At 42.6% G+C, this 13,951-nt stretch overlaps 1 protein-coding gene across 1 annotated transcript in view; it reads right to left on the bottom strand.

The window, feature by feature from the left end:
- Positions 1-13,951, bottom strand: part of DNAI4 (dynein axonemal intermediate chain 4) — a 214,517-nt gene that overhangs the window by 87,255 nt on the left and 113,311 nt on the right. Inside the window, exon 8 of the mRNA XM_069232482.1 lies at positions 6,364-6,561. Coding sequence (XP_069088583.1) covers positions 6,364-6,561 — 198 coding nt within the window. The remainder of the gene's footprint in view (positions 1-6,363; positions 6,562-13,951) is intronic.

The following is a 13,951-nucleotide window of genomic DNA, read 5'->3' as shown; positions in this document are numbered from 1 at the left end:
CCACCCCCACCCCTAAAAACAAAAGTACCCCGACCCCCCACTCCAAAACAGAACTACCCCGACCCCCCACCCCTAAAAACAGAACTACCCCGATCCCCCACCCCACAAGACAAAAAATATCCCCACCCCCAAACCCTTAATCCACCCCCACCCCTGAAAACTATCCCCATCCCTGCCCCAGTCCCACTTACCTGACCGCGTACTCTCTTGATGCACTCTCCCTTTTTCTCCGCCTTAACCACGCATGTGCGTTGTTCAGCACAAGCGTGGTTAAAGCAGAGAAAAAGGGAGTCATTGTTAATACAAGCGTGGCTCCACTTGCGTTAACAATGTATTCGTAGTGCCGGAGTCGTTGTTCCGGCCGTTTCCCCCTCCCAGGCTGCTCTGCGGCCAATCCTGACACTGCTCAAAGCAGCATCAAGATTGGCTGGGAGCGCCCAGCCAGGGCGCTCCTAGGCAGACTGGGAGCCTGTGCAGGCTCTCTCCAGCCCAGCAACTGTGTTGCTGGGCTGGAGAGAGCCCTGTGCGCATATGTGTCTGGCCGGCCTGAGACGGCCGGCCAAACACACGTGCTCGGAGGGGAGTGCACAGTGCACTCCCCTCTGCTCGTCACCCCCAAAGCCTAATCTGACTTTAATGTGCTTAGGAATGCAAACAAAGGAACGCACAAAAATGCACTGGCCCGTTTCTCTGCCTTTTATGTCTGTGTCTTTTTTCCCCCCAAACTTGCCCAATGTTCGATATGGAACAATTGATCCATTGGAAAAATAATGAAGGATTTATTGATGGCAAGGGAAAATTCACAGAGGCCTCCTCCTGCTGTGCAACATAGTTTACATGATCACAATAGCGAATCCGATCATCTATACTGGAGCACTACAGTATATTAACACTTTCATCTTTAAAAAGGTTTTTATTTCAGCAACCACCCATCTGCTTCTCTCTTGTGTATATTTAAAATAGTTTTAATTTAATTCCACAGAATTTCGACTTTCCTGATGTGAGTGAGAACTCACATACGTAAACATTTTACAATTCATTCAGATTTGCACATTGAGCAGTGATACATCATACTTAATGCTCATTTCTCATTTAAGCTGCTGTATATTTGTGGTAGATTGGGCATTTTATTTTCAAAGAAGGTTTTTACTTTTTATTTTTAAATACAAGCTTTGATGTGCCCCTGTGTTGCTGCTCCAGACTTAAATGGTAAAAATGAGCTTCTGCGGGGTAAGAACTGAAATTTGACCTTTGTACACTTAACACTATCTTTGTTCACATTACTGCTAAGTTACCAAAGGGAATTATCAATCAATTTAAATACAAAACGTTTTTAATTTTTACAGAATGGCGTGTGCTGTTTGAAGCAGTTTAGCAGGCCCAACTTCCCAGAATTCAAAATACCAGATGTCCAAAGTCCAAAAATCAAAACGCCAAAAAGTAAGCCTTTTTTAAGCAATACTAACACCCAATCGGTGGTCTTGAAGCTAGTGTAGCAAATGGATGAATGATAGGTTCTAGATACAGTAATGTGCCTCAAGGAGGCCTTCCTTTATTACGCGGTTAAATAGTCCACTAAAGAGTTTACAGTAGTGTAAAAGCCTTGGGCTTGCAGTAGTCCAGAGCCCAGGTGTAAATAGCAGACTAGTCTCTGTAGTCCCACTGGAAGGGGTAGGATGAAGCCGCAAAGTGCTGCCTCTGTGACAATGGAATTATCTAAGAGACATGATGAATAGGTGCTAAGACAAGACAAAACAAAACACACAGACAAAAGCCACACAGAAGCTAATTTCAGGTGTGCGGCGAAGCTGTGCAAAGCTTCGAGTCGCTTTGCGTCAGTTTGGATGAATTTCTGAGCTGTGCGGTGAGGCGTAATATCACTTGGCGATGATTCCAATGAAGCTTTCATGTGTGCAGCAGGGCTTTGTACTGCTCAGCATCAGTTCCGATGCAGCTCAGCTGTGCAGCGATGCTTTGCAGGACTTTGCGTCGCTGGGCATCAGTTCCAATGAAGCTTTCACCTGTGCGGCAAAGCTTTGTGTCGCTTGGCATTGGTTCCGATGAAGCGCTCAGCTGTGTGGCTAGGATTTGCGGGGTTTCACAGCGCTCTGTGCTGTTTTTCATGGAACCTTTAGTTAGGAAAGGAGCTCTCTCCGATACTAGCCTTGGTTCCAGGACCGGAGAGGGGTGGGGGGCACTTCTTGGAGAGGACCCACTCCTGCAGAAGCCAGCAGCAGGGCTCAAGCACATCCAGTTGCAGCATGTCAGCTGGGCAGTTGCAGGGAGGCCTATGAAGCTTGTTGAATCCCTGTCACTCACTCAGGAGGTCAGCCAACGGACCCTTGAATTCACTCTGGGTAACGTGGAATGAAGGCAAGTAGGTCCAGTCTTCCTTATCAGACAGCAAGGCAGCCCTGCAAGCAGTAGGACAGTCCTGGAGCAGCAAAGCAGTCCTTCTTCTGTAACTTCCACAGGTCCAGGAGTATTCTGATGAGTGTCTATAGAGTTCCAATATTTATACCTGGCATCAGTCTTGTCTTATGACAAGTTGGGCAATTTTGTGAGCATGTAGGTCAAGACTTACAGATTCTAGTGTGGCTCTGTAAGGAGCTTAAACTCTAGGTTTTATTTCCAAGTACACAATGGTGTTGGTGGCCACATTTGGTTGTGTCAAGAGAGTTTCAACATTTTGTAATGGTCTGGTATTCATAATCTGGAGGGCTTCAGTTAAATGCTCTCTCCAGTTTTACAAAGTCCCATCAGATAATTTTTTAGTCCAAAACCCCAGGGACACGCCTGTTCTTCTATGCTTTTGCCACCTGCTTAAATCTACATATTGTCCCTGTATAGTTACATGCAACACAATGTCTCCTTCCTGCACTGTCCACAAGTCTAAAGCCTGTTGAATTATTTCTTTTGCCAAATCAAAAGCACACTGCTGCTCTTCACACCATTCAAACTCATGTTTTTTTCTTGTCACTTTGTACCAAAGAGTTAAGATTTTACTTAGAGGAGGGTCATGAGTTTTCCGAAAATCAAACAATCCCATGAATCGCTGTGTCTCTTGCTTAGTGTGAGAAGTAGTAAACTCCAAAATCTTTTGTTTTACTAGTAGCAACATCTCTCAATGTCCTGGCCACATTTTACTCTGCAAAAGCTCTGTGAATATATCGTTAACATCTTGCTGGGTGTAATCTTTTAAAGAATGCATTTCAACTCTTACCCAAAGCTTTGGGCTACTCTGTATTTTTCGTCTAAATATTGGCTGTGTACGGACTACGTTCTGCTCACGTAGCTCACACTGGCCCCCACCTTTTTTAACCTCCTCATTACTGGAATCTGAAAAATCCGATTTCCCTGCGACGGCTTGGTAGATATCAGCCTTATCTTGAAATAACTTATTCTGACAAGACAGCATAGTTACAGTATTTTGTGTGTCAAGTTCTGTCTTTAAATTCTGATTTTGATAATCTAACTGTTTACATCTCTCATGCATTTTTGTGTAAGCAGAAAAAAGTATCCAAACTCTCCTGTCAAGAACAAAAGGGTCATCATTCCATTCAAAAAGCACCTTTTTTAAACATATAAGTACAGTTATGAATTCTGTTTTATCCAAGTATCCATCCCAAAATTTAGAAAGTCCTGATATACAAGAAAAGACATTTGCCAAGACATCAAAGGCATTTTAACTTTACATGCATTTTCAGACATGGTTTGCGGTTCTTCCTTTAACTCTCTGAATAAAAACATATTTTCACTTTTAAATCGTACACTTTAATTTCCCAATCTCCCTTTAGACTGTCCGACTACGGCAAAATGTTTTGCTTCACTAATGACCGAGCTGAAACACTCATGCACTGACAAACATCTCTGGAATCTGCTTCTTAGTCCAAAGAAGACATTTATTTTTTCATGTCGCAGGGTCCTAAAAGGAGATTAGCATGCTGAAAGCACACATTTAAAAATGGTCACAGCAATGAAATGAAAACATGTACAAATGATCCTCCACTGCAATATAAACAGCAAATATATGTATCTATATTATAATGCAAAGCCAATAATGAATTAAAAAAATATGCATCAGCATGAGGCAAGGGCAAAACTGCTTCATCTCTCTCCTATTCAGCATGAGATTGCCAGATCCCAGAATCGATTGAGGAGAGCGATCAATTATCCTCACAGGAAGGATGAACACTCCAGCGTCCTGGTTATGCCTGAGATCTGCAAACGCTCTCAGTCCCCGGTCCATCTGGTCTCTGCCTCTCATACTTTGATGAAACAAGAGAGGAAAATTCTAGAACCACCCTCTCACTGCAGAAGTTAATTTATTCAATAGCCACAATCCCAAGGTGCCAATTCAAAACAAGACCGTTCCCTGCCGTCTTAGTACATTCTTATCAGCCTAAGCCTTTGGTGGGAAAGAACACGAAAAATAAAAACATGACAACATGGAAAACTACTTGCAGCTTTTAACGTGGCAGTAGCCAATGCTAAAATGAAGTCAATAGGCAAAATTAAGCTGGTGGTCACTAATGTGATGGTGTGCTGCTAGGGTAAGTGCAACGTGGAGTCAGTGGTCAAAACATAAATAACATAACAGGGCCTACAGCCGCAAGATACAGGTAACATGCTTCCTCCATCACCTCCACTTTCTAAAGGTTGCATTCTGCTACTGGTAATTGAACTCAGGTTCTGGAACCTTAAACTAACTACTGTCCTGGGAGTCTAGGATGTCTCAGGTTGGTACATAGCCAAACCATGAAAGGTGGCATTCTCAGTATGTACCATGCAGGGCTCTATCCTAGTTAGTTCTCCTGTCATCTGTCGTTCAGGCAGCACAGTGAGTAGTACAGGTTGGAAGTGATCCCTCCACTGTAAGTCTCAGGCTCCTCCTCCATTAATGTAGGCAGCCCCAAGCCCACTGTTCTCAGAACCTGGAGTCACACCTGCCTTCTCCTGTTTAATATTCGCTTGCATCCATGAATTTCAACCATGGAATGAGTATTCTCATAGTTTTTCTGCACTGCAACCTTGGTGTTCATGCTTACAGGCATCTACTCTGTCTCTGCCGGCTCACTGCTTAGGATGCAATCTACAGACAGACTCAACAGCTATAGTCTTCCGAGTGCCAACTGTGGAAACAAATGTACAGTTTTGGCAAAGAACACTGGTGCTGGGGCCTGGTTAGCAGGGTCCCAGCACACTTCCAATCAAAGCTGGCATCAACACTAGGCAAAAAGTGTGGGGGGGGGGGCAACTATGCTAACAGCGGCATTTTCCTACACACTTTCTAAAAAAAGAAAGTGCTCGTTATTGTCTAGTATGCACATAGGACGTTTCAGGGTGATCAGTTAAGCAGGGGCTAAGAAAAAAGGAGAGTCCCAAAATGCGTTTTCCACATTCATTTTTCCATAGGAAGTTTAGACACAGCTCCAACCCACACCACTGTATAGATTTACACCAAATTTGGCTGAAAGCTAGATCTTGATGTGAGTGCTTTTTGTGATTTGTTGTTTTTGAGTAATTAATGCTAAAAAATGTTGCAAACACCACTCCACGGAGGCTCTGTGGACATGACTGATCTCATGGTGAGTTTTGACTGGCTGCCACCCCATTAACAAGGATGTGACGGCAGCCATCATTGGACTTGGGACTGAGTCCCAAGTCCTAAGAAAAAAGTACAAAAAAATATATAAGGGGCAGGGTAGGGATAACTTGACCCCCTATGGCTGGTGGTGGGAATTCATGGTAAAATGTTAAATAAGTGTGGGCTTCTGTGAATTTCAGAAAAATACCCCCTGGGGTGGGTCAGAGCCTGGGACCCAGCAAAATAGGTATTTAGGAGGGCCCTAGGGGTGGCGCCTCTCTCCAAACCTCTAAGAGTCTCTGGGAACCCCATTCTCCTGGGCCGATGTCTTAGTAAAGGGGTGGAGGTATGCAGCTTCCATCCCTTGCCAAAAAGGTCCTGGGACCTCATCCCCCAGGACCAAATGCATTAACAAAAGAGGTCGCAACACCGCCCCTCATCCCAAAGCCATTATAGGTCCAGCAGACCTCATCCCCCCAGAGCCAAATGTCACAAATAAGGCGAGGAGTGGCCCTGCACATTGTAAACATTGCTAAAACTTGGCTATCACCCAAACAATTGCATGTACATGAGCGATTAACTTATTGATTGCTTTAACCTTTATATGCAGAAGTTACATAAGTGAGGGATTTGGGGCCAGAAAATGTCCATATGGTATCAGGAAATATACAAACACAACTGAAGAAATATTGCATGATTGAAATTTAAGCAATTAAAGGAGTATTCAAGAGAAAGGAAATTACTTTCACAACGATTATCATGAAATGGACATTTACCTGTAAGAATAGGTAGCTGACGATATGTTGCAAGTTTGGGCTGAAAATTATTCTCCACTAGAATTCTTTCCATGAAAAACAAATCAGCCTGAAATTTTGCTGAATGCAATATTTCATCTGCAGCATTTGGCGTCTCTTCAGGAATTCGAGCAAGAATAATATTTTCGACATCCATTATAGAACTACTGGTACTGCTATCTGAAAAATAAAAAATACATTCATATACATTATTGTGTTAAAATGGCTAAGATCTACCACAGCATGCATAGGATCCAAAAAAAAATTTTCAATGAAAGAGTTTAAACTGGTATTATTTATAGTACGGTTATCTTGAGTAAATATTTACTGATACAAATGTAAAAATACTTATGTTGGAATTAGAGATGCAGGGCCTCAACAACATAGAGAGAACTTACTCACATACCAACTCCGGTCACACCCAAGGTGTATAGTTTCTCAAAACGTGATACTACTAACCATCTCATAACAGGTGGCGGTAGACACTAGAAGTGCAAAGTTTTGGGACATTTTCAAATATTTTTAATATTAAAGTTTTGTAAACTTTACAAAAGATTTTTGCTTTACAAGTGGGGTTTGCAGGTGAGCGCAGTGAGTGACTGCACCAGCTTGTACGGAAATGTCTGGAGGGTACATGGAACACCCTTTAAGAGCTCAGCTATCGGGGGGCAATAACAGTGCACCACCTTTGTCTTTGCAGCCACATCCATAATACAGTGCGGGCACAGAAAAAAAGATGCTCTCTTGAAATAGCGTTGGCACTACATGTTTGTCAGTGCTATCTGTATTACAGAAGGGACCACACAAGCGTCTGCAGCTCCTTTGTAATACTAAAGTGCCCCAAGGGCACACAAAGCGAGTGCACATGCCCGTTGCACCTCCAGGGCACTTTCTCTGGTTACTAAGCTCATAAACCATTAAGGCTTTTGAAAACAAATCGTGTGACGCCTGCAGAAAAAAATATTTTCTTTCGCCTTTCACTGTTTTCATAGCAGTTAGCACAAATGACGAAAATACCGAAGACTTTTGGTGTGTAAAAAGAGTGAATGACAAGGAAGAACTCAGGTAGATAATGTCATTGACAGAGAAAAATATAACGGATTCAAATATGTATGCAAATAACTGGTGACATCGCTATAAAACAAGTCATTTAAATAAATAAGCGACACAAACAAATATTAGTATTAAAACTGAGGCTTTAAAAAAGGTGCGATCCTTGAAACTGATTTCTTACTTTAAAAGAAATCAGGGTTAATGTTCAGTTTGGAAAAGGAGATGCAAGACTTTCAGAACATGCTTCACAAGTCACACGCAGTAAAGAATTAATTTGGTTATCGGATTAACTCTGAACAGGTGAACCACTGAGGTCGACTTCCTGTATCTGTTAATTATTATTTGAATATTATTTTATGTGGGGTTCAAAGACTTGATGCCTTACAGTAGCAAAGCTAAAGCCATATAAAACAGGCGAAAAACAAAAAGGTTGTAAAAACAGGGACATATAGGAAGAAAAATTGCAAACGAGCAGTAAACGTTACACCTTCAAAAACCCACATATGTAAGTAATTACAGAACATCTGATATTCGAATTTAGTTCTAAGTGTTACAAATTATTTTTCTACCAGCATATACTTGGTGCTAAGCCTGACATGTCCATCTCTCCTTAGCAATACATCTTTCATTTACATAGATTTCTATGAACAGGTTCCACCATTCCTTGTGACTAAATGATTCACTTTCAGTGTAATTGCAACCAGCACCAATCATGCCATAACCATGTTCTTATATGGAAAGGTTCTCGACATAAACTAGTATCTGTGTCAAATTAAGCTAGCTCTTTGGTAGGGCATGAGATGATTACATTTTTTTAAATGGCAAATGAACAACCAACATTTTACTCTTAACTATAAGAGATTCTGATCCAACAAAGCTGTTAGTCAATTATTCTCAGGAACAGTTCCAGCAATACAGACTTCTCTTCTGATCAAATTCAGACATGCAGTGTAAGAAAGGGCAACATGTTTGTTGTTGTCGCCTCATTTTTCCTGGGTGGTTTGCTTCCCTTATGATTCTGTGTGCTGTGCTGTTGCTATGCTACTGCTAAGGGAATTAAAGGGGCAGATTAACAGAGGTTTTCCTCGACAGGGGGCCAAGACTTGTCTGCTGTTGCAGTCAAAGCCTTGTACACTTGTATTGTCTGGAACTACCAGCCAGTAAAATTGGGTCTAGCGTTCCTACATCTAGATTTCCCAATCACCAAGTCATTCGTTGTCAGTCAAAACAGAATTCCATTATGTAATTCTGCTCTGCCTGCCTTGTAATAAGAATATTTGTTTAAAAAAATTATGTCATGGTAAAATTACAATTTGGATAATTGTAATAGAAAAGTAACTTTACAAAAACATACATTGTGGACATGCAGATTTCGGGGGAATATGGTGGCCAGTGATCAGCAGCAGAGACGCTGCTAAGCTAGTCGCGGTGCTGTTTTTGCCCAACGACTACGAGGTGGAGTAGAGGACGGTGGACGGGAGACCCCCTCCCCTCCCTCAGGCTTACCTTGGTGGCGGTACATGCCGCCGCGAACCCGTCCGCGAGACCGTGTCCCAACGTGGGTCGGAATGCCTGCATCGGAGGCGGCGAGGGAGAGCGGCGGCAACTGGGAAAGAGCCGCTCTTGAGGCGAGGAGAGTCAGGACCCTAACCTCGAGGGTAGCGCTGAGAGGCGCAGCCGGGGGCATTCCAGGATGAGGCAGCACAAGTCGTGGAGCAACAAGGAGTACACGGAGGGAGTAGCTGCCATCTAGAAAGGGGAAAGAGCCTTTACCCTTTCCTCGAGCATTGGGGGAGCCTGATTCCTAGCACAGTTTAAACACCATCTTTCAGGTACCAGAAGGAGGGGGGGTACCTCACATTTTTCTACACTGGGTGGCTCAAGGCGAGGGACCTGTCCTTATCAAATTTTGGAAAAGGAGGGGGGCTCTCTTATGAGGGACGCATTTCTGGATCTCAGGGAGATAGCTTGGAGGTCTCTCCCGAAGAAATCTCTAAAGATACTGCACTTACTTTACGGAAGGAAATAAATTGTTTCACTCAAAAAAAACAGGGGGGAGAAAAAGGCAGACTCCCCCCCCACCCCCCCGACAGCGGAGAATTACGCCTTCTCTAAAGTCTTATTTTAAAGCCAAAAATGTAGTTGCCTCCATGGCTACTTCCTCCCCACTTTCCTTCCCTCCAGCTGTGGCTTTAAATAAAGTTTTGCAGAATGAGCTGGAAGAGGGTGGGCAAACAAACTTGCCTCAGTCGAGTCCTACGTCTCAGTCTTTTACCTCCCTGGGGATAATGGTGTCAGGGGCATCAGCTTCGGGAGGCTTGGTACAGCCTCCGGTTTATATGGTGGAAGAAATTGGTCCCTCTTAGGAGAATTTTATCTCAGGAGAGTTAACAGCAGAGTCAGTCGAACCTCAGCGAGGGCCATCTGATGAAAACAAACTCACTGTCCTCTCAGCCAGGCTCTTTGGAATCCTTACTTTACTCTCTAACAAAGGAAGTCAGGCAGGATTTCTTGGTTTTTCAGACAAATCAGAAGGGAACTCAAGAAGTGTGTGAGGCCCTGGCGAACAAGATGGACTTACTGACTCAAAGAACCCAGGCTTTGGAAAATCAAGTGGATCAGTTAAATGAAGCTGTAGGGAAGCATACCAGAGAAATTGACGAACTGAAAGCTAAGAGTAATCAGGGTTCTTAGAGACTGGAAGCTCTAGAGAATAATGCAAGAAGGAATAATATTAAATTAATGAATGTTCCGGAAGGGAGTGAAGGAGAAGATATCAAGGCATTTGTGGGGCATGGGAAGGGCCCGAGGAAGTTTTAAGTAGAAATATGCAACTTTTCCACAGGGATCCTTTCCGGAAACCACCAAACAGTATAAAACCTAGGAGGATACTGGTGAACATCCTCACTTGTGCAGTTAAAGAGAAGATCCTGCTAAAAGCCTTAAAAATGGGAACGCTATCTATAAAAGATTATTTTTTTGAAGTTAGATCCGATGTTTCCCGTATTACTTCAAATAGACAGTGGGAGTTAGGCAAGAGGATGGAAGATTTCAAGAAACTAGGAGCCACGGCTCAATTAAAATTCCCGGCAACCCTGAGAGTGATGTGAAATAACAAAATGTATAATTTAAGAGATGTCCAGGAAGCGGACACCCTATTGGACAAATTTATAGATGGCTAACCTAGAGCTAGCTCTGTGCCTGTTCACTTCTCTCTCTACTCTCTATTTCTCGGAGTTCTGATAATATGATGAAGTGGCTTAACGGCGCCAAATGGCTTAATAGCCGGTAAGGATAGGATGGGGGTATTCCCCGGGGGGGGGGGGTCAAGGGAATTTGGGATAGAGGAGGGGGAGTGTGTGGCAGGGAGGAAAGAGGGTCAGGAAAAGAAAAAAAGTGTACCTCATTTTAAAGGAGGCCCAGTTGGCAATATTTTTCATAACGGAGTCCGTAATACTTAATAAAGACAGAGGACATGGTTGGAAGTAGGCTTCAGATTCTCTCCTGGAAAGTGAATGATTTGCGGATTAAGTACAGGAGGAATTATATATTCTCCAGTATACCAGGGACTCCTCAGCTAAGATTGTAATGCTGCAAGAGTCTCACCTTGCGGCTGTAGAGTCTCACAACATCTTTAAATCTCAGAAATGAGTTAAGCAAATGGTTTGCTCTGGAAATATGTTACATTCCAAGGGGGTACTGATTTTAGTGAAAAGCGGCTCCAATGTTTCTATTCTGCATTATTAGGTGGACGTGAAAGGTAGATGGGTCATGGCTGATATTATGTTCAACAAAATAGTTTACGCCTTAGTATCCTATTATGGCCCAAACCTGGACGACACAACACTGCTACAGGATTTATGTAATGAACACAATTATAATGGCAGGTGACTTTAATGTAGTGCTGGATCACTTACTGGATAAGTTCACTGGGAGCAGATCGTCCGAATGTCAGAAGTCGTTAGCATATATTAAGGTAATGATGAAACATTTTGCGCTGGTGGACATCTGGAGAGAGTCTCATGGGCGTTCCCGTGGCTTTACTTATCATAACAAGAAATACAAACACCACTCGAGGATAGATTACTTCCTATTAGCTAAGTCACTCAGGAAGACGGTGGTGGACATTCAACATATTCCAGCCCATCTGTCAGACCATGCTACGGTAATTTTGACACTGGAGGGTGCAGCGCCACTTCCTTCATTCCTTCAAGAAGATGGATTTTGGATCGATCCCTTCTAAATGACACTAAGGTCGTGGAGCCGTTACTAAGTGATACCAAGTCTTTTTTTTGTTTAATACGAACTCTGCATCCCCCCATATGGTGTGGGATTCCTACAAAGCTTACATTAGGGGGATTCCGATTAGTGTTTCTGCCCAGAGAAACAGAGATTACAGGAAAGAAATACAGAAACTTGAGAACGATTTAGTTAGCTTAGAAGGAAAGTTAGGGAAATTACAGCTGGAGGGGAAAAACAATGAACCAACTCTACTCCATCTGCTGTCCAAACGGGCCTTGTTGCTAGCAGTAATAGAAGCAAGAGTAAGGAAAAGGTGGGAGGCAAGTAAACTCGCACACTTTGAGTATGGTGAGAGTGCGGGAAAGTTGTTGGCATGGAAAGCCAAATCAGATCTTGTTAGGAACGAGGTGTCAGAGATAAGAGACTCCACCACAGGGGCGATCTTAAGGGGTGCCTCAGAGGTCCAGAAAGCATTTGTGAATTTTTTTAAAAGTTTTGCATACAGAAGACTCATTGAATATAGCAGGGGCCATGGGGCCAGGCTGCCAGGAGAAGAAGACTTAAAGATGCAAAACTTTGATGATGAAGGGAAGACACTATTGGAGGAAGAGTTTTTAGAGGATGAGGTAGCCCAGGCTATCTCTAAAGGTAATAAGGGAAAGGCAGCAGGACCCGATGGTTTACCGTCTGAATTCTATGCAAAATTGCAAGGAGTCTTAACCCCAGTTCTCAAAAATCTCTTTGACCTTATTCTTAGGGGAAAGTCCTCTCTCCCAACATCTTGAAATGAAGCAGTAATTATCCTTATTTTGAAACCTGGTAAGGACCCCCTACTTTATGAATCATGCAGGCCAATTTCTTTGTTAAATAATGACTATAAAATATTTACTAGCATTTTGGCTAACAGGTTGGGTAAGATTATGGGGGCACTGATTCAGGATGACCAGAAGGGTTCCTTAAAGGGAAGACATATGCATCAACTGTCCCATGAATTGATTGGGGCAATTGATTTGGCAAGTGCATATGAACTACCCCTGGCAGTCATAACTTTGGATGCCACGAAAGCGTTTGTTCGAGTAAACTGGAATTACCTAAATTTAATTTTAACACATCTAAATTTCAGACAAAAATTATTTGGGATTTGAAAATGCATCTACAATGCCCCATCTGCTAGATTATTGTTAAATGGGAACTTAACTAATTCTTTCTCTATTACTAGAGGGACCAGGCAGGGCTGTCCACTCTCCCCACTACTGTTTGACCTACATATAGAGCCATTGGCCCTAATGATTAAAAAGGATCACCTGATTAAGCTGTTTGCCTATAAGGGTTGGGGAAAAAAAAGTTCTCTATACGCGGGTGATGTCATGATTTTTACGAAAATCTGCCTTTGGTGTTGAGAAGACTTGAGGTGTTAACAAGGGATTTCAGACAGGTGTCTGGGTATGCAGTCAATGTGGCAAAAACAGAGATAATGATATGGAATATAAATACGAAACATAGGTTAATAAAAGAGGAGATAAAATATGTAGGTGTTAAGATTTGCAATAAGCTGGAGGATATTCCTCTAGCAAATCTGAAATTGGTGGCACAAGAAGTAGATAAACTTCTGTTAAGTTGGGCACATCTACCTTTGACTTTATATGGGAGGGTAAATCTAGTAAAGATATCCATTCTTCCCAAGCTTACTTTCCTTTTTAACATGATTCGGTTAGGCTTTAAGAAAAAGGGGATACAAAAACTTCAAGCAAGAATAGATAGTTTTATTTGGGCCTCTAAGGGGGGTAGGGATTGCAAGGAAAAAACTTCAAAGGAAATATGATAAAGGAGGGATTGCCCTCCCCAACATCCAATTATATGCATGGTCCTTTCAGTTGAAGAACGTAAAAGATTTATTAGCAGGAGAGGTCGTTCCCCATTAGAGGAAAGTTATGTTGAAAGGGGAGTGGAAGGGCGAACAAAAATGTATTTATAAATTTGGACTCCCGATGTTTTATAAAAAAAGTAAGACTGAAAATATTACAAGCTGCCACTTTTTTGTGGGCGCAAATAAGGAAGAACACAAAATTATCTTACTATAGCGTTTATGCTGCTATCTGGGGCTCCCCGGGAACTCCAGAATGTCTTCAGGATGCCCTATCTCGACCTTTGAAAAAAGCTGGTATTGTGGAGTGGGGACAGGGATTTCAAGAAGGGGTTTTAAAATCCTGGGATATGCTTGTAACTGAGACACAGGGTTCACTATCTAGGTTTAAATACTACCAATTACAAACTG

This window comes from Pleurodeles waltl, chromosome 4_2, assembly GCF_031143425.1.
Source record: "Pleurodeles waltl isolate 20211129_DDA chromosome 4_2, aPleWal1.hap1.20221129, whole genome shotgun sequence".
In the NCBI taxonomy this organism is placed as follows: Eukaryota; Metazoa; Chordata; class Amphibia; order Caudata; family Salamandridae; genus Pleurodeles; species Pleurodeles waltl.
The sequence above is the reverse complement of the archived record's forward strand: the minus strand, read 5'-3'. Positions and strand labels throughout refer to the sequence as shown.